We start from the raw sequence: 25,323 nt of genomic DNA, 5'->3' as shown, positions 1-25,323 counted from the left end.
AAGTACAGACTCTTTTCTATTTGTGGTCATATAATATATGGACCCAAACTAAATGGACATTCTAGCCTTATCTCTCTTTCTCAGCTCTTTGTTATAGAAATTTTCAAATGTACTCAAAAGTAGAGTACTATAAGAAGGCCCATGTAATCATCACCAGCTTCAACAACAAGCATCTTTTCTTAACCTTGTTTCAGTTATCTACCCCCACACCATTTTTATCCTGGAATATTTTAAAGCAAATCCTAGGCATCATGTCATTTCACCCATAAAGTCTCCAGTTTCTATCTCTAACAGATATTATTTCATCATCCCACCTAAAATAATCATGAATAATTGCTTAATACCATCTAAAACCCAATTCATACTTAAATGTTTCAAATTATCTAAATGATGTCTTCTTATAGTTGGTCTGCTCAAATCAGGATCCAAACAAGGTCCATACATTACACATATGGTGCGATGGATCTGGCTCATACCAGCTCACAAGAGCCAATTATGACATTTTCAGGAATTGTGCAAGCCGATTGTTAAACACGGACACTTACAAAAGTTAATTTATATAAACTTACAATTAAATAAATTATATTAAAAGCCAATGTAATAAATACTGGAAACACCACTCCTTAATTATTTTACTATTATTTATGATCTTGAGGTTGTTTACATCTTTTGTATCTGTATGGTGGAAATACTATGTGAGTACACTGTGCATCCCTTCTTAACCCTACATTCAGTGCGGTCACACTGGTGAATTGAAATCAGTCATAGTAGGAGCATTTACACCAAGGAAATCAGCAAATGCTGGGAATCAGTGCTTTTTCTTTTTCAGAGAATCAGTTGTTAAATATTTACCAGCTCATCACAACTTTTAAGTCTCTTGTATTCTGTAACAGTCTCTCCTTTCTTTTTTCTTTCATGAAATTGATTTGTTAGAGAAAATAGGTCATTTGTCCTATAGGCTGTCCCACATTCTGAATTACTTACTGTCTCCCTAAACAAACTTCTACAGTCAGACATGAGGTCAAAATCCACCATTATTAGTAGCTTTGCGAACTTGGGCAAGCCACAACCTCTGATTCTCAGTCTCATCATTTGTAAACTGAAGACAGTGCCATTTTGTAGGGATATAAAGATGAAAGCATATAGCATACATTATGCATTTTAAAATAGTACCTGTTTAGTTACCTGAAACATTCTAACAATCTCTTTTGCAGCCTATCTTGAGCAACCCAACTGGATACGAAGTAAACCTATTTTGAATAATCCTAACACTTTGCTTCTTCCTCCATCACATCCCTTACTATACTCTCATCCTCTTATTTTTATAGTTATTTGTGAATTCATATCATTGCCCTACTAAAAACATACACTCTTTGTGGGCAGCAAACACCTCTTACTCATCTTTGCATTCCTTGCAATTTCTAATGCAAAAAATTACTCATAGGAGGGAATCAAATACTGTATCCATTGAATGCCATTTTATAATCAGGCTTTTAGAACTAGAAGAAAACTTCAAAACTATTTAGCCAATTTTTATTATTTAGCTTTAGAAAATAAGATCCATCTAGTAAATATCTAAAAATTTTGTACAAATGGCTATAGATGATTTACCAGTACATTTTCTTCAAAGATACTAATACAGAACATATTATATGACCCCCCAATAGGATATATTTTCCTCAAAGATACTAATACAGAACATATTATATGACCCCCAATAGAATATTAGGTATATAGCATAAATCTAAGCTTGTTTCATTACAATTATGTTAAATTTAGCACTGTTACACAGAACTGAACCAAAATTAAGTTTGACTAAGTTGACTTTACCATGAAATGTGGCAATTTGTGAGGTAAGAAAAATAAAGTTAATACCTACACTAGTTACTTTACGGTATATTTGAGCTGCATTCTGGCACTCCGAATAAGGGTACTCCGAAGTAGCCATCTCCAGCATACACATTCCAAAAGCATAGACATCTACAGATTCATCGTAGTGTTCTTCATACATCTCTGGGGCCATAAACTCAGGAGTCCCTACAAAATACCACAACCACATTTTTATTAAAAAGAAAAATATATCCACCAAGATCACATTCCCTTTATCATAAGGATTACCTGAGTTAATTTCTGCTCCCTAAAAGCAAATATATAAATATAAAATTAACTGAATACTTGCTATTGCTATATAAAGCACTTAAAGAATTTCCTTAACCTTCAGCAGGAGGGTATAGCTCAAGTAGTAAGAGTGTATGCTTAGCATGCATAAGGTCTTGGGTTCAATCCCCAGTACCTCCTCTAAATATAAATAAACCTTAATACTTCCCCTTCCAAAAAAAAGAATTTCCTTAACTCTCCATACCGATAAAGTGTAATTTGCATTGCTCAAAATTATGTAGTGATTACCAAAATCTGTTTTTATTTCTAATCTTCTTTTTAGCTATTTAAATTTTTCTGAATTAAATTAAATCTCTCTTCAGTCCTCAGAGGCTTTCAATAATCTTAAATATATCCCACAAAAGAAATATACTAGGATGTCTCTGAAATAAGTCAATATATAATAGATATTTCAAAGCAAATTCACATTCTAGGCCAGGGGTCAGCAAACTTCTAACTTGTAAGAGTTAGAACTTGAAAAGGGCCAAATGATAAATATTTCAGGATTTGCGATCCATATGGGCTCTATCACAACTACTCAACTCTGGCGCTGCAGTGCAAAAACAGCCATAGACAATATGTAAGTGAGTGGGTGTGGCTGTGTTCTAACAAAACCTTACTGACAAAAATAGGCAGTGAAGCCAGATTTGGCCCCATAGGCTGTGGTTTGCTAATCCTTGTTCTAGACATGTACAATTTTTAAAAAATCTCTCTTTATACAATCAATAAAGTATAAAATGTTAGTCACCAATGACACTTTTAGCAAATGATGTCCGCATTAAGGTGGCTAGTCCTAGATCACCAATCTTCACAGATCCAGTGGGTCCCGTGATGAAAATATTGTCACACTTCAGATCCCGGTGAATAATAGGAGGAGTCCTAGTGTGCAAGAACTGCAACCCCTTTAAAATTTGCCTGCACCAGCTCCTTAAGACCTTTGGTTTCATGACTTTAAATCGTTTTAAGTACCTACACAAAGAAACAAAAGACCACGTGTAAACAAACATACCTAGCTTAATGTATGAGCACATTAGGGTAAATCATGTAAGCTAGCTAATATTGTATGTACTATGATTGCCATCACTGAGTTGTTTTCTACTGTCATAAAAAATTTAAATCAAGGCCTCATTCTTAGAGAAGACATCCTACTAAGTACAGCATTTTTAATTCAAAACAAGAATTATTCCAATCAGAGTGGCCTTTTGTGAAATGGCATCAAAATTAAAAATTTCCTTTAAAAGAAAGTCCTTCTCTTCTTCCTAATAACTGCTCATATAAAGCCATCAGAGGGTTTAACCACATAAAATTTTAGTACAAAGATGCTAGGAAACAAAAAAAGTACATCCCATATTTAATAGTTACAAATAAGTGGTTATATCATCAAATTAAATACTTTAGTCAGAAACAAAACAATAGACTTATAATTATTATCTCTATAATGATTTTTAATTCTAAAATTCTGTTATATCCTATAAATACTAATTTTTCAACACTGTATTTTCTAACAAACTTCACTAACATCCTAATTTTTTAACCTGCCCTGAAACAAAGTCACTAGATTCAGATTCTACAAATTCTTTAATCAAGTAGTGCTACTTTACAAACAACTTTTATGACTCCTGAACATTATTTCCAAATAAAACCCCATTGGCACTATCAGGATCAACTTACGTCTTTAAGGTTCCTGATGTCATAAGTTCAGTCACTAATACAATACATTTCTTTCCTTTTAATATAGACTCCCAGGAATCATAAAATCGAACTATATTGGGGTGTTGAAGACCCTTTAACATTTCTGCTTCTTCCTTGAACCTTTGCTGCTCAGCTTTGGTTAATTTCCGGTCCTGAAATGAAGATCAAGTTCCAAATTAAAGTCTAGAAATTCTCTTGCACATTTCTAATACCACTCAAATGAATGATTTAATTTTACTGTATTTATATATGTATGTATGCATGTATTTTCATCAGTCACTTCTTTTCTCAGGACCTATATAATCATTGATATTCTCTGTTAGGTAGTTATTTGAGTCCTCTCATACAGCAAAATGTAGCAATTGTTATATTTCTTAACTATATTATAAACCCACCTGCATAATAAATCAATGTCTTCAAATAGTATCTTTGATGCTAACGAAACCTTTTGTGATAATCATTTCACAATATATACATATCAAATCATTACTTTGTATACCTTAAACTTATACATTGTTCTATGTCAATTATATCTCAATAAAACTGGAAAAGTATGTAAAAAATTAAATTTCCCTAACAATTAATGATGATTAAGATGATTAAGCTTACTTGCCATATGTCCATCTTTTTTGATGAAATATTTGTTTAAATCTTTAGCTCATTTTTAAATTGGGTTGTTTTATTTTGTTGAGTTTTGATAGTTCTTTACAGATTCTGGATACAAGTCCTTCATCACATATGTGATTTGAAAATATTCTCTGCCAGTCCATTGACTGTCTTTTCATTCTCTTAACAGTGTCTTTCACAGGAAAATATTTTAATTTTGATGAAGTCCAATTTATTGATTTCTTTCTTTTATGAATCATGCTTTCATTGTTCTAAGAACTCTCTGCCCAACCAAAATTCAAAAAGATTTTCTCACATGTTTTCTTCTAGAAGTTTTACAATTTTGTTTTACTTTTAGGTCTATGCTCTATTTTGAGTTAAATTTTGTATAATGTGTGAGAGTTAGGTCAAGGTTCATTTTTTCGAATATGCACATCCAATTATTCCAGCACCTTTTGTTGAAAAGACCATCCTTTCTATGCTGAACTGCCATTGCACCATTTTTCTTTTTAAAATCACTTGACTATATCTGTTTGGGTCTACTTCTGAACTCTATTCTGTTCCACTGATCTTTGTGTTTACCTTTTTGCTAATACCATACATGTATTAATTACTATAATTTTAAAGTAAGTCCAGAAATTAGTTAACACGAATTCTTCAAACTTGTTCTTCTTTATCAAAATTGTTTTAGCTATTCTAGCTCCTTGCCTTTCTATATTAATTTTAGAATCAGCTTGTCAACATGTAAAATAATTCCTACTGGGATTCTGGTATAATTATTTTGAATTTCTAGGTCATATGGAGAAAACTGACATCTTAACAATAGTGAGTCTTCCAACCAACCAGTCCATTTACTTAGGTCTTCTTTGATTTCTTTAACAGTGTTTTTGAGTTTTCAGCATACAAATTCTGCACATACTTTGTTATATTTACACTCAAGTATTTCATTTTTTGGTGCTATTGTAAATGATACTTTTTAAAAAGTGCGATTTCCAATTATTCTTTGCTACTATACAGAGATAAAATTGTTTTTTTAAATATTAACTTCATATCCTGCAACCTTGTTACAGTCATTTAGTTTCAGGAACTTTTTTTAGATTCCTTGAGATTTCCTATGCAGATAATCATGGTATCTGTGAGATAGTTTCATTTCTTCCTTTCCAATCTGCATTCCTTTTATTTATTTTTTGTCTCTTATTTCATTGGCTAGGAATTCCAATATGATGACACTGACAGAATCATACTAGAAGTGTTGAGAGCAGACATCCTTGCCTTGTTGGAGAAAAAGCATTCAGTCTTTTACCATTAAGTATGATGTCAGCTGTTTTAAGCCATTCTAACAGTTGTATTTTTTAATAGATGCCATTTATCAGGTTAACAAGGTTCCCTTCTATTGTAAATTTGCTGAGTTTTTTATCATGAATGGATATTGAATTTCTTCAAATGCTTTTCTTGTATCTATTGAAATGATTATATCTTTTCTTCTATAGTCTGTTAATATGCCAAATTACATTGATTTTCGAATGATGAACAATCCTTTCATTCCTGGGAAAATCCCACACAGTCATCACATGTTCTTTTTATACATTAGAGATTCGATGTGCAAATCTTATGTTGAACATTTTTTCATCTATGTTCATGAGGGATACTGGTCTATAGTTTTGTTTTCTTGAACTGTACCTGTTTTTGGTATCAAGTGGGTGGGCTCTGGTTTGACTCTTGTTGTCTTGAGAAATCATTGCTCTAAAAGTTAGTATACAAATGAAGCTTTGGGCCTCCACTTCTAACTTCCTTTCCAGGGGGCTTCTAGAGATTGAGATTTTTCAGTAAGAAGAGATAAAGTTATCACTTTCCCAATGTTTGTACTGTTTATTTTCTTACCTTATTGATTCTGCTGAAATGCCTATAATATTGAAACATAATTGTGATTACAGTCATCACTGTCTTTTATTATATTTTAACAAAAAGAGCTTTATTATCTCACAGCTTAGAATGTTTACTGAGTTTTGTTTTTTTTTTTATTGTCTTTGGATTTTTATTTAAGTTACATGCCAGCTGAGTTTTGTTTTTATCTTCACAAACAGTAATTTCCTTATATTCCTATGTTACTTTTATTTTTTAACTAGGAGTGGCTGAATTTTATGAAATGTTTTTTTCTGCACTTACTAATATGATCAAATTGTTTACTGATAGATTCCTGATACAGAATTATTCTTAAAATCTTGAAACAAAGCCTACCCAGTTACGGCATATCATTCTTCTGATCCACCGGTGAATTCTATTTGCTAACATTTTACCAAGGATTTTAACATTTACATTTACATGTGAGATTAAGCTATAGTTTTCTTTTTTTGTACAATATAAGGATTTGGTATTAAGATTATACCGGCTTCATGAAATTGACCAGAGTTAAGTAGTTTAACACTGGAATCACTTGTCATTTAAAGGTTACCTAGAAGTAAAGCTCTGAATCTACTTACTCCTGATGTGTTTTTTCTTTTTTTTTATTATTATAAAAATAATTCAGGCATAAAGGGCAAGGTATTACAGTCATCTTTGTTGAACTTTCAGATTTTGCCAAATTTGCTTACATCTTAACAAGACATCACAGATAATAAAGTCCTCTATATACCCTTCCTTGATTCTATCCTCTTCCTTCCCTTCCCAGAAGTAACCCCTACCTGAATTAGGTTTCTAATTCATGCAAGTTTGTAAAAAACTTTAAATTATATGTTTGTATCCATAAACAACAGTTTCACAAATGTTAAATCATATAGGTGATTATCATGTGATGTATCCTTTTCCAAATTATTTTGTTCAATATTACATTTTTATATTTATGTATTTTGAGATGTATAGCCCTAGTTTATTTATTTTAACTATTATACAGCATTTCATTAGACAGTTCTATCACAACTTATACATTCACCCATGATGGGCATTTGGAATGATCCAAGTTTTCTTTATTACAAACAATGCTGCATTGCATATTCTCAGATGGCTCCTTGTCCTTGGTGTTAAGAGGGGGAATAAAAGCTTGAATCGCCTTTCTACATCTTCTTAATAACTAGCCTATTCAACTTTTCTTCTTTTTCTTGGGTACATTTTGGATTTATATTTTGATTACGGGGTAATCCATTACTTAAGATTTAAAATGTGTTATCAATGCTAAAGGTAGAATTTAGATGGTAGGTATTACAAATGTTCTTAGCAAATCTTTCAACTTTGCTCTGTATTTGAAATGTTTCATAGTAAAATATTGGGAAAATTGATTGTCAAACTTGCACATCATATTCTCCTATAATTCTTTTACTCTTTTCCAAAGCATGGCTATATTACATTTCTCATTTCTTCTCTCATGTAGTTTTGCCCTCTTATTTCCCTTCATCAGGTTCGTTAATCATTTTCAAAGAGCCAAAAAGATTAGAATGTATTTATCCTATTTTTTACTGAAGTATAGTTGATTTATAATATTGTGTTAGTTTATACATATTCTTTTCCATTATAGGTTATTAAAAGCTATTGAATATAGTTCCCTGTGCTATACAGTAGGACCTTGCTGCTTATCCTATTTTTATAACTTTTATTAATTTCAGTTATCTTTACTAATTCCCTCTTCCTTTATTTTGCTTTATTTTACTGTTATTTCCCTAATGTCGTAAGATGGGTACGAAATTCCTTCTAGTTATTGTTCATTAATAATGAAGACATTTTAGGTGATAAATTTTCTTCTGGGTATAGCTTCTGCAATGATACACAAGTTTTGTTGCAATGTCCTCTTTTCATTGCTTTCTAGGTTGTTTATAATTTAAGTTTTGATATTTCCTCCTTGATTCAAAATTTATTTAGGAGTATGATTTCTGATCTCCAATTATATAAGAATCTTTTGGTTATTTGTCTCATTATTTATTTCTAATTTTATCGAATAACACAAAATACAAAATCTCTTTTCTTTAACTTAAGGTTTTCTTCAGGCCACACATTTGACCAACTTTTTTAGTGGCTTGTTGACTATGTTTATCCGTTTTCCTTTAATCTATTACAAGTTCTGAGTTTAAAATATTAGCCAACATTTTTTGGTGCCTACAAACCCTTATCAAAGGTCTTTTTATCTTCTTAAACTGTGAAGTAAATAACTTTATAATATCCTGTTTAATGCTCTAACTTTACTTTTTTTCTTCTGTGATAGATACTAATATCGGCTGTCATTCCTGCTCTCTCTTTGTTGGTTTATACCTTCATCTTAACATTGTTCTGTCACTGTTTTAAGTACTTTTTTAGTAAACAACACATATGGGTTTTGTCTTTTAACTCCATCTGAAAGTCTGAGTTTTTTAACAAGCAAGTGCAATATGTCCACATTTGAAATAGCAAATAATATATTTAATTTTACTCCTTCCATCTTGTTTTAGGTTTTATTTATTTTACTTAGCTGTTCCCTTTATTTCTGTTAACTTAAAAGAATATCATTTTTTTTCCTTTTTAGTAGTGGTTAGCCTCCTTTTCCTGACACTCAAAATCAAACACTAATAAACTAATACAGCAAAGTTGCAGGATACAAAATCAACACTCAAAAATAAGTTGTGTTTCTATACAGTAAAATAAATACTCCAAAAAGGAAATTAAGAAAACAATTCCGTTTATAATAGCATCAAAAAGAATAAAATATGTAGTAACAAACTTATCTAAGGAGGCAAAAGACTTATAACACTTAAAGCTACAAAACATTGCTGAAATTAAAGAAGTCATAAATAGAAACAGAAACACATCTCATGTTTATGGACTGAAAGCCTTAATACTGTTAAGATTTCAGATGTCAATGCCAAAAGAGATCTGAAGATTCAATGCAATCCCTATCAAAATCCCATTTTTTTGCAAAAATAAAAATAAAAACAACCTAAAATTCATATGGAATCTGAAGGGACCTCAAATACCCAAAGCAATCTTAGAAGAAGAACAAAGTTGGAGTTCTGAATTTCAAAACTTACTACAAAGCTACAAAACTGTGATACTAGAATAAAGACAGGTATAAATATCAATAGAATAGATTACAGAGCCAGAAATAATCCCTCACATATACAGTCACATAGATGATTTCTGACAAGAATATCAAGATCATTCAATGGAGAAAGGATTGTCTTTTCAAAAAAAGGTTGGGGAAACTAGGTATCCATGTGCAAAAGAATGAAGAACTTGTAAAAACAGAAAGTAGAATAGTGGTTACTTTTACCTTTCACCATAAACAAAAATTAACTCAAAACGCATCAAAGAGCTAAACGTAAGACCTAAAATTGTAAAACTTTTAGAAGAAAGCATAGGGCTAAAAAAGCTTCATGACTGGGTTTAGCAATGAATTTTTAAACATGACACAGAAAGCATATACATAGCAAAAGATAAAACAGGTAAATTGAACTTAATCAAAATTTAAAACTTTTGTGCATCAAAGGCACTATTAAGAGAGTGAAAAGGCAATCCATAGTATGGGAGAAAATATTTGCAACTAGTATCTGATAAGGGATTAATACTCAGAACATATAAAGAACTCCTACAACTCAACAACAACAACAAAAACCAAATAACCCAATTCAAAAGTTGGCAAGGGACTTGAATAGACATTTTTCCAAAAAAGAAACACAAATGAATAGCACACAAAAAGAAGTTTGACATCACTAGTCATTAGAGAACTACAAATCAAAATCAGAATGAGATACCACTTCATACCCATTAGGATGCCTATTAAAAAAATACAAACAGAAAATAACAAGTATCAGCAAGGATGTAGAGAAATTAGAACGCTTGTGCATTGCTGGTAGTAATGTAAAATGGTGCACGGCCACTGTGGAAAACACTACGGTGGTTCCTAAAAAAATAAAGCACAGAATTACTATACGATCCACCAATTTCACTTTCTAGGTATATACCAAAAAGAATTGAAATAAGGGACTTGAACAGATATTTGTACAGTAATGTTCATAGCAGCATTATTATGGTAGCCAAAAGGTGGAAACAACACAAATGTCCATTAATGGAAGAATGGATAAAACAAGTGTGGTATATACATACAATGGTATATTGTTCAGTCTCAAAAAGTAATGAAATTCTGATACATGCTACAACATGAATGAATCTTGAATACATTATGCTAAAGTGAAATAGCCAGACACAAAAGGACATATATTGCATAATTCCACTGATTTGAAGTACCTATAATAGGCAAATTCATAGAGACAGAAAGTAAAATAGTGGTTACTAAGGGTAAGGAAGAGTGGCAATGGGGATTTATTGTTTAATGGGTACAGAGTTTCAGTTTGGGATGATGAAAAAGTTCTGGAGATGGTGGTAGTGATGGTGAAAGTATTTAATGCCACTGAATTGTACACTTAAAATGGTTAAAATGTTAAATTTTATGTTATGTACATTTTGCCACAATAAAACTTATTTTAAAAAAGAGTTAAGGGACTCATATAGTATCTGTCTTCCTGTCTGACTTCTCTCACTTAGCATAATACTTTCAGGATCTTTCCATGTTGTTGCAAATGGCAGGATTTCCTTCCTTCTCATGGCTGAATAATATTCATATTATTCATATGTACATATGAATGTATACATATATAAATCACATTAACATTATCCATTCTTCTGTTGATGGGCACTTTGATAGATACTTAGGTTGTTTCCATATCTTGGCTATTGTGAATGCTGCAATGAACATGGGTGTGCAGATATCCCTTTGAGATACAAATACTGTATGATATCACTTACATGTGGAATTTAAAAATCTGAACTTGTGAAAATTGAGAGTAGAATAATGGCTACAAGGGTCTTGGGGCGGGGAAGGGGAATTTGGGAGATGTGATTTCAGGGTACAAACTTACAACTAGTAGATAAATAAGTTACAGAGATCTAATGTACAGCATAGTGATTACAGTCAACAATATTGTATGATAAACTTCAAAGTTGCTAAGAGACTACATCTTAACTGTTCTCAATAGAAAAATGATAAATATGTGACATACATGATAAAGGTGTTAACTAATGTTACTGTGGTAATCAGATTGCAATATATAAATTTATAAACCAACAGGTACACACCTTAAACTTATACAATATTATATGTCAATTGTATCTTGATTTTTAAAAAGTCTGAAAAAAAAAAGAGTTAAGGAACTCAAAGAACAAAACAAAGGAATGACAAACTTAGAAGAGAGCTGGAAACAAGTGTTTATGCTTTTCTTATAACGTAAGATGACTAATAAGTCCTAAATGTCCCTGTAATAAGCTAGAAGTCACCTCTCATGATAGATCAGCAGATCTACTCTGAAGAATAATGAATAAATTTTGATGCCTTCTGATTAAATTAGCAGAATATATGTCTTTCATGTGCCAAACTTAACTATTCCACTTTATCCTTTGATCCTGTGGATCAAAAGTAGTCAGCATCAAGAGTAAACAACTTTATAAAACTGCCACTGCTGTCTCAGACATTTTGCTGAAGGTAAAGTCCACTAGAAAGGTACGGCCAAGATCTTCAAAGGTCCACTTCTAATTCAGCAAGTGGAAAGTAAACCTGTCAAACTAGCACCAAAATCCAGAGGAAAGTTTTCAGCCACTATAGTAATCCTCCTTAAATACAGACAGACACACACACTCTATTGTATTAATGATAACCACTTTGATAAGGTAATTTTTACACATTGCCAATGGGGAGAGTTCTTACTCAAGAAAGGAATGACGAACCACAAAAGGCAAACTAGGGAGCAGTGATACCTAATGGAGGTGACACAGTCAGAAGCCAGGAGAATTAGAATCTACAAAAATGATCCCTAAATTTACTGTCTCTAGGTAAAGTCACCCAAAAAAGCATCAAATATCAAATTTTCAGTGTTTTAAATATTAATTTATATGGCTGATAAATATAATAGAGGTCAAATACAAATTTACCAAATACATTTCAACTACTCCACACAACTTTAAAAGAAATACTATCCTTTTATGAATGTTAACTAAACACTTAATCTGTTATAATATACGGAATGCCAAAAATGTACACAAAACCTTTCCTGAGACAAGGCACAATACCAACATGACTAACCTGCATATGTATTTATTCAAGATAAGAAGCATTTCATTTCCAAAGGGTAAACTATGGCCTTATCAGCTATGTCTCTTAATGCAAACACCAAAAATGAACTACAGAACCAGGTCAGAGGCTATATGGATCTGTTTCTGCAAATGTGAAAGAAGGAAGAAATCATCAACAATGCTATGAAAACTGTATTATAAAATATCTTGTTCAACTAAAAATGAATGCTATGAAGATTCAAAATGGTTAACTTACAAAGCAGTCTATCAATGAATAGTCTGGATAAATATGAGGTTGCTCGTAGTTTATCACTAACATTTATTGAATACTCAAACATGTACCATGTGCTTTATAAGCATTATAAACATTATCTCTAATCCTCAATGTTTTATTTCTCAAGCTGAGTAGTAGGTAAACAATTTTCAATGTGTTATTCTTTATTCTTTTTTGTATATCAGAAATATTCATTATACTCTTCTTTAAAAAAAAGTGAAAAAGTAAAGCTCCAAAATACTAAGCTGATTAGCTTGCCCAAGGTACCTAACTGGCACAGGTAACACTGGGACTTAGGTCTGCTCTATTCTGAATCCCAAGCACTTTCCAGTTCAAAGCTCTGCCTCTCAGAAACAATATTCACAGCAATGACTACAGATACCTCATTCACAAACCACTTTCCAGAGAGAGACAAGTGTACCAACCCCAGAACTAAACTAAATGAAATAAACATACGCTAGGGTAATTATAATTTATAAATGGTAACATCAAAGTATTAATCAAGAAATCAGCATATAATAGTCATAGTTTGGCCATATGAGCCTGTTAAAGCTTTTAGACAGCAGCGGTATTAATACTTAAAGAAAAGTACTCACCAATGGTGGTCAAGGTAACATGTAGAAAGGGGAATGAACCACAGACAAAACAAGGTTCATTTGTCTTCCAGAACTATTGAATAAAGAGGATATCCTCATCCACTTAGGATCTGAGCATTCAGCTCATTCAGTCTATTGTCTTAGCAGGACACACAGGAACATCTACTTTCTTTGTTCTGACTCTATACTTACCAAGCCAGCTTCTGATTACAATTTAGCTTCCCATGTATCTAAGCCTACAGACCAATTAGAGCATATGACCTAATAACTATATTAGGTCTAATTAATTAATTAATTATAAATTACAAATTTGTGTCCTAGATCTAGGCATTTGAGTTAACAGAAGTCAAGTCTCCCCAGCATGTCCAACCACCTCTGGACACTGACAGAAGGTGAAGGCCAGACATTGAACCATGGAAACCCAACCATGAAACTGTTCCTCAGAGACTCCAAGCCAGAGAGTGGAGTTAAATGACACCATTAACTAGTACGTCTTGAGCTTCAGCAGTTAGCTTAATGTCAAGAATCTTATTTTATGGGAATGAGGATTTCTCAGACTAGAGACTTTGATGCTGATCCTGATGTCAAAAATTAAGTTTTAACTCATCTGGGGGGCAAAAAAGAGCCTTATTTTAAACAGGGTCCATTTAAGAAATCATTTGTTGTAAAATGGTTAAAAATATGAGTGATCTGCTCAAATAACTAATGAGGAAGAAATTCTTAAATCATCAATGTAAATGTTTATATATATAATTGATGGAATATAAATTTCTGCTCTACCCCTTTGGGTAGGTTACTTAATGTATCTAAACCTCAGGTCTATCATCTGAAAATCAATCATCCCTTCCTCATATAACTATTGTAAGGATTAAATAAGATATTCAAAGTAAGTACTGTATAAGTTCTCAATTAATATTAATTTTGATAAAGGCAAAGTGTATGACACTATTTTTAATAACTTAAGATATACTAAAGTTCCTCAGCCATAAATTCCCTGATTGTTGGGTTTTCAGAAACTTAACGGTCATACTTAGGAAGAGACCACATAAAACTAAGAGATAATTCCAATTAGTAAGTGTAGAAGAAATATGGGAAATAGAAAGTCACCATTAGAACACCACAGTAACACTTATTACAGGCAAAACACACCACTGGATGCCAAAAAAAAATAAGGGAAAGTTTGAGGAGAAACATATTTACATAGTCTCAAAGTATCTACTGCCAAGATATTTATTAATCTACAAAGGGAAAATATTAATTTATAACAGAGAATACCTATCAGACACCACACTAACCAAATAATCAAGGTTATCATAACCAGTAATCCACATCAACATGATATAGCCCCTGCTATGATGCACTGAGAAGGGTACATCACTTCTATGGTATTCTTACCAAAATTCATAGCATAAATCTAACCATGTGAAAACATAAGACAAATCCAAATTAAGGGACATTCTACAAAATAACTGAGCAACATTCTTCACAAGGTCAAGATCATGAAAAACAAAGGAAAGACTGAAGAACTGTCACAGAATGGAAGAGACTAAAGGGGCATAATAACTAAATGCAATGTGGGATCCTAAATTGGATCATAGCATTGAGAAAAGAACAGCAGTGGGAAAACTGGTAAAATCTGAACAAGTTCTGTGCTTTATAATTAATAGCACTTAGTTAATTTCTTAAGTTTTGATAAATGTTCTCTGGTTAAAATATGAGCATAAGAGGAAACTGAGTGAAGGACACACGGGAACTTCTAGACTATCTTTACACATTTTCTGTTTTTTTTAATTTTTAAAAATTTTATTTTTAGGGGGAGGAGGTAATTAGGTTTATTTATTTTTTAATGGAGGTGCTGGGGATTGAACTCAGGACCTTGTGCATGCTAAGCACTGAGGTATACCCTCCCTGCCCCCACACCACCCCCGACCCCACACCTCTTCTGTTAGTAACAAATTATCTCAAAATAAAAAAGAAAACTAGTAAAGGAGTGGTATGTTGTTGCCTGCTATTCCCAACCCTGCCATTTCTTTCAAACAAATCTATATTTAACAGTCCTTTCATCTTTTCACTAATTCCAACCTCCAAGGCTTCTTACTAACTATAAACTCCTTCTACTGTAAGCTTTATGAAAATGGAATCTGTGTCTGCTTTTTTCCCTCATTAAGTCCCTAGAACCTAGCACAGTTCTGATACATTGTAGGCACTGAACATTTATTTGCTGAGCGAATGAACAAGTGAATGAATGGCAACTGAGTATACTATATTCATTCCCTATTGCTGCTATAACAAATTACCACAACTTTAGTGGCTTAAAACAACACAAATTTATTATCTTCCAGCTGTGGAGATCAGAAGTCCAAAATGCATCTCACTCAATTAAAATCAAGGTGTTGGCAAGGCTGTGTTCCTCTTGCACGCTCTAGGGGAGAATCTGTTTTCTTGCCTTTCCCACCTTTTAGAGGTTGCCCAAATTCCTTGGCTCATTGCCCACTTTCGCATCACTCCAAACTCTGCTTCCACTGTCAGATCTCCTCCTGACTATTGCCATCTTTCCTAATTCTTATAAGGACCCTTGTGATTACACTGGGCCCACCCAGATAATCCAGGGTAATCTACCTATCACAAGATCTTGAATTTAATGGTACTTGCAAAGTCCTTTTTGCAATGTAAGGTAACAACATATTCATAGGCTCCAGAGATTAGGACATGGATATCTTTGGGGTGCAATTATTCACCGAACTAGATGTGTCAATTTGTTATCTTATCTATCAAGCAGATAGCTTGTTCAAAACTAACTTGTTGAACTAACGAGAAAAATTACTGGATTTCTCAAATCAAGTCTGTCTCCTGCTACTCTTACTCTCATTTTGTGATAACATCTGTCTTTGGTTTATATTTAATAAAGTCATGTGACTAGCTTTTAAACAAAGAAACTAGAACATATACATTTAAGCAAGCTTTATCCCATCTCCCTTCAGCGTAATCATTCTTTGCCTATGAGAGTATTGTACCATGAGGTTTGGGTCTTATGAAGACAGTGGGAAATTAAACTAAATAACACTATTTGGGGTGTGCTTATATGCAGTGAAGCATTTTCTTGTATAACTCTAACAGAATCTGGAAACATTTCCAAGAGGGGTCATAACAAAAATATTTTAAGAGCAAAAGTATCCCAGAGTGAATACTTCAGAAAACAATATTTATTCAGAAACAGAAATTCTAGCATATTTATATTTTTTAATTATTTTTAACTTTATTGGAAATTCAGCTATTTTCACATTATCTAATTCTAATTTCACAATTAAATGTAGAGCTGTCTAAAAATATACTTCTCCCCAAAGTGTTTTTAGGCGATGAACAAAAATAAAACGAAAACAAGTTTCTCCACAATTTTGATAGACACTTTAGGTATGGAAGTATGGATTTTTATCTTAATTTTTAAAAATTTTGGGGTTTTTTTGGGAGAGGGTAGGTAACTAGGTTTGTTTGTTTGTTTATTTAATGGAGGTACTATACTGAGGATTGAACCCAGGACCTCCTGCATGTTAGGCATGCACTCTACCACTAAGCTATACCCTCCCCCGGAAGTATGGATTTTTAAACTTACTTCCATTGCATTGCCTGGAATATATTCACTACTATAATCAAAGCATATTAGAATGCTCACTCAACAGGTCAGCCTGCTACAGTCAACCTGCTACAGTCAACTATGTCTTTTATTTTTTTAATCTTTCTTTTCAGTCAGTGCCAGTTTTGGTTCAGTTCAGAGACTATAGCTAGACTTCTTAGATGTCTCACTGTTAGATGCTACTTAAAGGAGGCCAGTTTAATTACCTTGAAAAGCACACAATCACATATCTGACCTCACAGTGAAGCTTATTACAAGTACACTCAAATACATTTTAGAAACAGTCAAATAACAAAAAATCTCACATATCTATGATGTTCCTTCAATTGGAAAAAAGTCCCACTATACAAAAACTCAGTTCCATCAAGAAAACAAATAACAAATTACTAGCAGAAGTAAAGCAAAAACTGGTTGTGTTTCCACGTGTAAAAGTAAAGTGCTACTGATTCTCAAGTCGTTAGTGGATAAAACTTACAAACTCTTCTGACTGACTCCTAAAAGTTACTAAACAGGACTTTAAGTAACATCTGACCGGGTCTTTCAACATCATGAACTAAAATTGTCTTCTAAACAAAACTTATGACTGATAGCCCTCACTCACAGTAAATTATCAATTTACCAAGTAATTTACAAAGAACAATAGGTCAAAGCCTTTCCACTAAGGCATTAAAACATCAAATTACATAAACCATAAAGTATGACAAACTGTTGAAATGCAGATGTTTATGCGATTGTACCAAATATGCCACACTGATGAGGGATTTTGAGGGTAGGGGAGTGTATATGTGTGGGTGGCGAGGGCTTTGTGTGAACTCTCTGTATTTTCTACTCAATTCTGCTGTGAACCTGAAACTGCTCTAAAAAGTAAAGTCTATTAATTAAAATAAAAAAGAAATCCAGATGTTTATGGGCAAATCCTAAATCTGATCCACATCATCAAAGGGCTTGTTTTTGACATCCACAAAGTCAAATATCAGCAGTAAAATCTGTCTCTCCTAGTTCTTTGCACTGCCAAAGGTCAATGTATTCTAAATAAATGGATATGAGGCTGTTAAGAATTGTTACACAAGGCTCAAATATCTACAATGGGGGAAATGCCATCAAGAGAAAAATGTATAAAAACCTTATGCTGAGTTACGAATTTCAAATCAAACATGCAAAAATAAAATTTTTAAAAAAGAAAAGAACTTCTCTAATTTCAAGGAAGATTAAGAGGTGGCGTGAATACAATAAAATATAGCTTACATATTTTAATGATGTTAATAAATAGAAAACATGTATCAAGTTGATAACAAGACAAAAGTGTAGACATGCCAATCTTATACATGATACACACACATAAATATAAACAAGATTAGGAAAGGATCTAGAATAATTTAAACTGCTCATTGGGATGTTTTTCTACAAAATTGTTTAACTATATAATAAAGAAAACTTAATGGAAAAAAATGAGAAATTGTATATTACAAACTGCATAGTACTCACAGGAAAGTAATTAAAAGATGATGCCCTTATCCTTCTGGGATTCTAAAGTTCGTTTTTCCCAATTCCAAATATGCAGAAAATGAAATGATATCCAAAAATTTTATCAACTAAGTCCACTAATTCTAACATTCCTTTCAGAACAGAAAATTGCAATGGTTGTTCTTTGTGTAAATTAAAATGTGCTTTATATATTTACAACATTTGCTCCAAATGAGAGGCCCCCAATTCTGGCTATATATCCAATTATTTGGAGAACTTTTAAAAGTAAGTTCCTAGGCCCCATCTCTTGGAGAGTCCAATTTGGAAAGTCTGGAGTGGATGCCAGGAATCAGTATATATGATATAATATAAAGCTCATGTTGGTGTATTAAGGGAATTCCTCCTCTGATTCAGCTAGCTCTTGGAACTAGCCCCTTATTTCAGTGCTTTTCAAACTCTACTGTGCACATAAATCACCTGCAGATGTTACTAAGAGATAGATTCTGATTCAATAGGTCTGGGATGAGGTCTAGGAACCTGCAGTTCCAACAAGTCCCCAGGTGATGTCCATGCTGCTGGTCCCACTAAAAGATGAGTGTTAGTGCAGTCAAAAGATACAAACTTCCATTTATAAGATAAATAAGTACTAGAGATGTAATGTACAACACAATAAAGATAATTAAGACTGCTGTATTTCAAAATATAGAATATTATACTATTCTATGAAGATTATACTGTATAGCACAGGGAAATATATACAAGATCTTGTGGTAGCTCACAGCAAAAAAATGTGACAATGAATATATGTATGTTCATGTATAACTGAAAAATTATGCTCTACACTGGAATTTGACACAACATTGTAAAACGACTATAACTCAATTAAAAAAATGCTGTATGATATGAAAATTGTTAAGAAAGTAAATCCTAAGAGCTCTCATCATGAGGAAAAAAATTTTTTCTATGTCTAATTTTGTATCTATTTGGGATGATGGATGTTCACTAAACTTACTGTGATAATCATTTCATGATGTTAAGCCAAATCATTACGCTGTACACCTTAAACTCACACAGTGTTGTATGTCAATTATATCTCAATAAAACTAGAAGAAAAAAACAAACAACAAAAACGGCCAAATAGTAAATAGCTTACATTTTGTGCCCTACCCCCCAAAAAAATGTTAACTGAAATCACAATGTAGAGAGTAAATTAAAATTTACATAATTATATATATATACACACACACACACATTTATACACACACACAAGGATATTGATCACAACCATGGTTATAATAGTGAAATATTGGAGAAAAATCTAGATGTCCAACAACAGAGGACTGATTACATAACTTAAAAGAGCATCTATTAAAAATAATGATATAAATGTACAATTACTGGTGATGAAAAGATGTTCATGATAGGTTTAAAAAAAGGTTTTGTTAAAACCTTATAATATGACTCCATGGGGTGGGGGACATACAGTCACTTATACACTTATGCAAAAGAGAGTCCATAAAGAAATATATTTAAATGTTAAAAGCATTCTCAAAGTAGTATAATTTTCTGTGATTTTAATATTTGTTTGCTCGCAGTATCTAATATTTCTACTGTGACACAGACCTTATAAAATTCTTAAAAGGTAAAAGGGGTAAGAAAATCAAGCAAACCCCCCCAACACACGCACACCTTTCAAGAACTACCAGCATGGCTTGACAGCTAGGTAACTTGCATTCCAAAAAGTCATCAAGGGACTTCCTACATTCAAAGCACTTTCAAAGCTGGTTAAAATTGCAGTCTTGCATCCTACCCTAGACTTACTGAATCTGAATCTCTGACACAGGCTCCAGAGTCTGCATACAAAGCAAACACTGGCTCTTACACAGAGTAAAGTTTGGAAACAAAAAGCTTCCTAGAAATGCAGGGACCTGGACTAAATTTCAACCTATCTAAGTGGCAATCTATAGCAAATTTAGAATGGGTAAAATCATAGTACATACATATACACCCACACAGAGAGACCACTGGAATTTGAACAACAAAAATCTGTACTTAGCAATTGGCTTTATTTAATCTTAAGCATCTCTTGTGAACACTGACCATTTCCCATGAGCTGACTGAGATCACAAAGTTTTTCCTTATGTTCAACCTACAACTGTCTGAAACTATTCTTATTATAACCCCTTCTATGATGTTCTGTCCCCATTTAGCCCTTCATTAGTTAAAAGTACCACATAAATATTTATTATGGAACCAAATATCTAGGTAATTCAACTATTCTGTTGCTTTTACTTCTCCTTTCTAAATAACATTCCAGTTGACTAACCTCAGTGATTATTTCTTCCAGAGATCCTCTCTGAGGTAAACTCAAAGGCATGGAGGAGTTTGTATTAATAGAAGCCCTCAAAGAAGCAAGAAAAACATTTCCTGTGCTGAAAAACACCACATGAACCCCAAAAGTTTGTTGAAAGGAAAAGAGAAATGGAAAATTTCACACTGACTATATCCCTAACACATCACACTCGCAAGTATTTAGTGTAACAATCAATTCATAAGGCATACACTTACTAAAAGTTTTCAAAATGAGACATCAAAAGTGTTTTGGGAATTTCCTAAGGTTAATAAATTAGGAGCATTTCCCCCAAAGAAAGCAAGAATAGACTTTTTCCCCTTTAAAACAGAGGGGAAAACAACAGGGGGAAAAAAAAAACCAAAAGGTTGGTGTGAGCTCCTAAGAGTATCTAAGAAAGGAACATAATTTCAGGGACGTGGGGACAAGTCCTTCATTTTATTTTAATCCATGATACATTTTAATCCTGGGTCATTCAGAAGCCTAGGCCAGCTAAAACTGGAATTTATTAAAACCAGGAAGATTATATACTCACCTGCAGCTCACACCAAGCAACCTCAACCCATGTTTCAGTGTCCAGTCCTTTATATACTGTTTTAAATGCTCCTCTTCCCAGCTCAATGTCAAATTTCAGGAACCTGCCACTAGGAGAAGTAGCTACAGCCTTCATTTCTGCTTCTTCTTCCATTTCCTTTTCATTTTTCTCCTTGAAACAATCTTTTGATGATTCTGATGCTCCCTTTGAACATTGCTCGTATTTAACTTCTTGTCCACCTCGGAGCACATTTGCAGGAAGTTTTTCTACTCTTGAAATATTTGTCGCAGTCTTTATGCTCTCATCTTTGGAGGAAGATTCAGTGACTTTGTCATCTTCCATCATCTCAACACTCTTTCGGAAGAATCTCTTCCTTTCTATGGTTTCTCCGGAAGCAGAGAAGGTACTGCTTTTTTCCTTTAGTCTACCTTCCACTGTCAAAGTTTCTGTAATCTGAGCAACTTTGCTTTCCAATGAAACTCCATCAGGTTTCTCAGAATCTTCCGTGCTAGCTGGTTCCCCTGAATCAGTAGCCATTGTAAGTAAGGTTGGCACTAAAATTTTTCCTGTTCCACTTTTCAGTCCAGTTGCATCTCAGGTATCAGAATTATCAGAATGGACTTCCTTTTATGTGGTCTTATGTTTCCATAGCAACCTGAAGGGGAAAAAAGGATATATTAAAATCACCCCCCAAGGAAACCATTAAGGAGAAAAGTCACCTGATTGTTTAATCCCTTTTTTCTTAATAAGAAGTTTGTTCTTTTTTCTGTCCAATCTTGGCAACCAGCAGACTCCAGGGACTGTGTCTTATCTTGTTTACCACTGCAGTCCTCAATGCCCAGCAGACTACTTGGCATACATCTCAATAGGTCTTCATATTGCATGAACATTGGTTAGAAACCTAGTTCTCAGCCCCTTCTGTCAAACCATCATATTTAAAAGAAGTATCCAAACCCTCAGTTCACTTAGCTACAAGGTAACACACACAATAAGTAAGACAAGCACATAATTTCTCAGTAGATGGTTTTTGTTTAAAATTCTGGAATTAATCCAATAGTTTTTTTATTGTGGTAAAATTTAACCATTTTTAAGTGTACAATTCAGTGGCATTAAGGACATTCACAATGTTGTGCAATCATCACCACTATCCATTTCCAGATCTTTTTCATCATCCCAAACTGAAATTCTGTATCCATTAAACAATAATTTCCCATCTCCCAGCCCCTGGTAGCCTCTGTTCTACTTTCTGTCCTTGTGAATTTGCTTACTCTAGGTATTTCATATAAGTGGAATCATACACTATTTGTCCTTTTGTGTCTGGCTTATGTTACTTGGCATAATGTTTTCAAGGTTCATTGATGTTAGCATGTATCAGAATTTCATTCCTTTTTAAGGCTGAATAATAGTCCATTGTATGTATATGCCACATTTTGTTTATCCATTCATCTGGTCAATGGATGAGTTGTTTCCACCTTTTGACTATTTGAATAATGCTGCTATGAACATCCAACAGTAGTTCTGAATAAAGCAAAAACTTGTTTATGAGCTTGCCTTCACATTTTAACAGATAGAAACTATTGTCAAGTATTAACACACTATACCAGAAACAAAAAATGGCAAGAAAGACTTAAAAATATGTATTCTCTTGAATCAGCAATTCCACTTACAGGAACTTGCCATAGAAATAGCCAACAATCTGTGCAAAGATTTAACTATAAAGTCACTCATATAGCACTTAGAATTTGGAAAAACTGTAACTAAACATAAACCTAATAAAGTTTAATTAAATATCTCAAAATGAGATAGGATACAGCATTTAAAAAACACTGTAGTTTTTAGTGAGATAAAAAGACATTTCCTACATATTATATGATTAAATGAAAAAAGAAATATATGACAATCTTCCATTATACATACACACACACGATATTAACACTGAATAGTAGAATTATGGATTTTTTCTTTCTGCTTTTCTGTATTTTCTAATTTTTTCCACAAAGAACATGTGGAAATATGTGGAACATACAAGAAAAACATTTTTTTTCAAATGAATGGTCAAACCAATAAGAGAGTTCTTCACTTCTCACTACAAAGATATACCATAAAGTTAAGTCTGTATATCTGTTGTTATGTGCCTTATAAAACACTATTTGTCATGTCAAATCAAAAATATACAGAAATAACAAATTTGGAAAACTGAAGAAAAATAATCCTGAACCAAAACAAACGAAATGGGGAGAAATACTCCACACTGTTCTACCCATTCAGTACAATTCCTATAAAAATCTCAGCTGGTTCCTTTGCAGAAATTAACAAGCTGATCCTAAAATTTACATAGAACTTCAAAGTCAAGCCAAAACAATCTTTAAAAGGAACAAAGTTGGAGGACTCACTCTTCCCAATTTTAAAACCTACTATAAAGCTACAGTATTAAGAAAGTGTGGTGCTGGCATAAGGATAGATGTTTAGATAAATGGAATAAAAACAAAGAGTCCAGAAATAAGCCCACATGTTTATGGTCAATTTTCAACAAAAGTACCAAGACAATACAATGGGGAAAGAACTATTTTTCAACAAATGGTGCAGGGATAACTGGATATCTACATGGACAAGAATGAAGTTGGACTCCTTAAGTAAGGTTTCCTGGAAAAGATGCATGAACTGAGTCTCAGAGAAAGAAAATTAGCTGATCCAAGCAGAGGGAAGATGACATGCAAAGTCTTAAAACAGCAGAATAAGCGTATCAACAGTTAACTAGTAATACTAGAAGCAGGCAGATCAGGATAGAGAGGCAGATACTCACCAAGGATTCCTATGCCATACAGTGTAAAACAAGGAAATCAGTTAGAGAGTTACTATAATAATCTAAAAAGGAGATGCTGAGGTTTGAATGAAAATAGTATCAAGAGATAAGATACATTAATGAAGTACTAAATGCAAGATTTACTGCCTGAATAAATATGGTTGTGAGGGAAAAGGAAGAGTCTATGATAACTCTCAGAGATTTGCCTATCACATGACACTACCAGGACAGAGCTAAGAATTAAACTAAGGATTCATAAAGTACTATATGAGGTTACATTGCTAAATCAACATACTTCAAAAGTCAGTAAGACTAGCCTTGCCTTCAACTGAGAAAAGGTAACTAACAATCCCTCACTTAGGTAGAGGTACTTTCTTCAACTTATTTTGACATAATTTTGGACTTGGAAAAAGACCTGGAAGAATATATACATAATCCAGTATACCCTTCACTCACATTCCCCAAATACTAACATTTTAGGTGGAATATTCTTAAGAATAACACTTTTCACTTCACTTAACTAATGGTAACGTCGGGTCACCTGGTTTCCCAAACTGTAGGATAAGCAGCAACAAAGAAGAGGAATGGGGAAATAAAAGTTCCTTCAGTCTTTTAAAAACCAACCCTAAGACAAAAAATGTTATTAGAGACAAAGAAGAACATTTTATAAGCATGAAAAGATTAATCAGGACACTATAACAATTATACCTATCTAACAACAGAGCGCCAAAATTCATTAAATAAAAACTGACATAACTGAAGAGAGAAATAAACAATTCAATAATCACAGTAGAAGATTTTAATAGCCCACTCTCAATAATGGAGAGAACAACTAGACAGAAAGCCAGCAAGAATTTGGAAAACTTAGCCAAAACTATCAGTCAACTTGGCCTAACTGCCATCTACAGAACACTCCACCTAACAAGAGCAAAATATACATTATTTTCAAGCACAAAGAAAAATCTCCAGAACAGATCATGTACTATGCAATAAAATAAATCTCAATAAATTTAAAAGGAGTGAAACTAAAGTATATTCTCCTTCTACAAAAGAACTAAATTAGAAATAAACAATAAAATAAGGATATATAGATCAATGATATAGAATTGAGAGTCTAGAAGCAAACCTTAACA

General features: G+C 32.9%; 1 protein-coding gene and 1 non-coding gene across 3 annotated transcripts in view; one reads left to right on the top strand and one right to left on the bottom strand.

The window, feature by feature from the left end:
- The window catches only part of WNK3 (WNK lysine deficient protein kinase 3), a 126,649-nt gene that overhangs the window by 84,712 nt on the left and 16,614 nt on the right, over window positions 1–25,323 (bottom strand). For both annotated transcript variants that reach the window (XM_064483118.1, XM_010996825.3), the window contains exons 2-5: window positions 21,388–22,042; window positions 3,829–4,001; window positions 2,906–3,126; window positions 1,880–2,037 (exon numbers count right to left, since the gene is read on the bottom strand). In XM_064483118.1, the coding sequence (XP_064339188.1) occupies window positions 1,880–2,037; window positions 2,906–3,126; window positions 3,829–4,001; window positions 21,388–21,924 (1,089 nt within the window). In that variant the 5' untranslated portion in view covers window positions 21,925–22,042. The remainder of the gene's footprint in view (window positions 1–1,879; window positions 2,038–2,905; window positions 3,127–3,828; window positions 4,002–21,387; window positions 22,043–25,323) is intronic.
- LOC116151088 (small nucleolar RNA SNORD52) lies at window positions 13,945–14,012 on the top strand. The gene has a single exon (XR_004134872.1). It is a non-coding gene; the product is annotated as a small nucleolar RNA SNORD52 (small nucleolar RNA).

The sequence above is a fragment of the Camelus dromedarius genome, chromosome X (genome assembly GCF_036321535.1).
Source record: "Camelus dromedarius isolate mCamDro1 chromosome X, mCamDro1.pat, whole genome shotgun sequence".
Taxonomy (NCBI): Eukaryota; Metazoa; Chordata; class Mammalia; order Artiodactyla; family Camelidae; genus Camelus; species Camelus dromedarius.
Note: the sequence above shows the minus strand (reverse complement) of the source record. Positions and strands in the feature narration are given on the sequence as shown.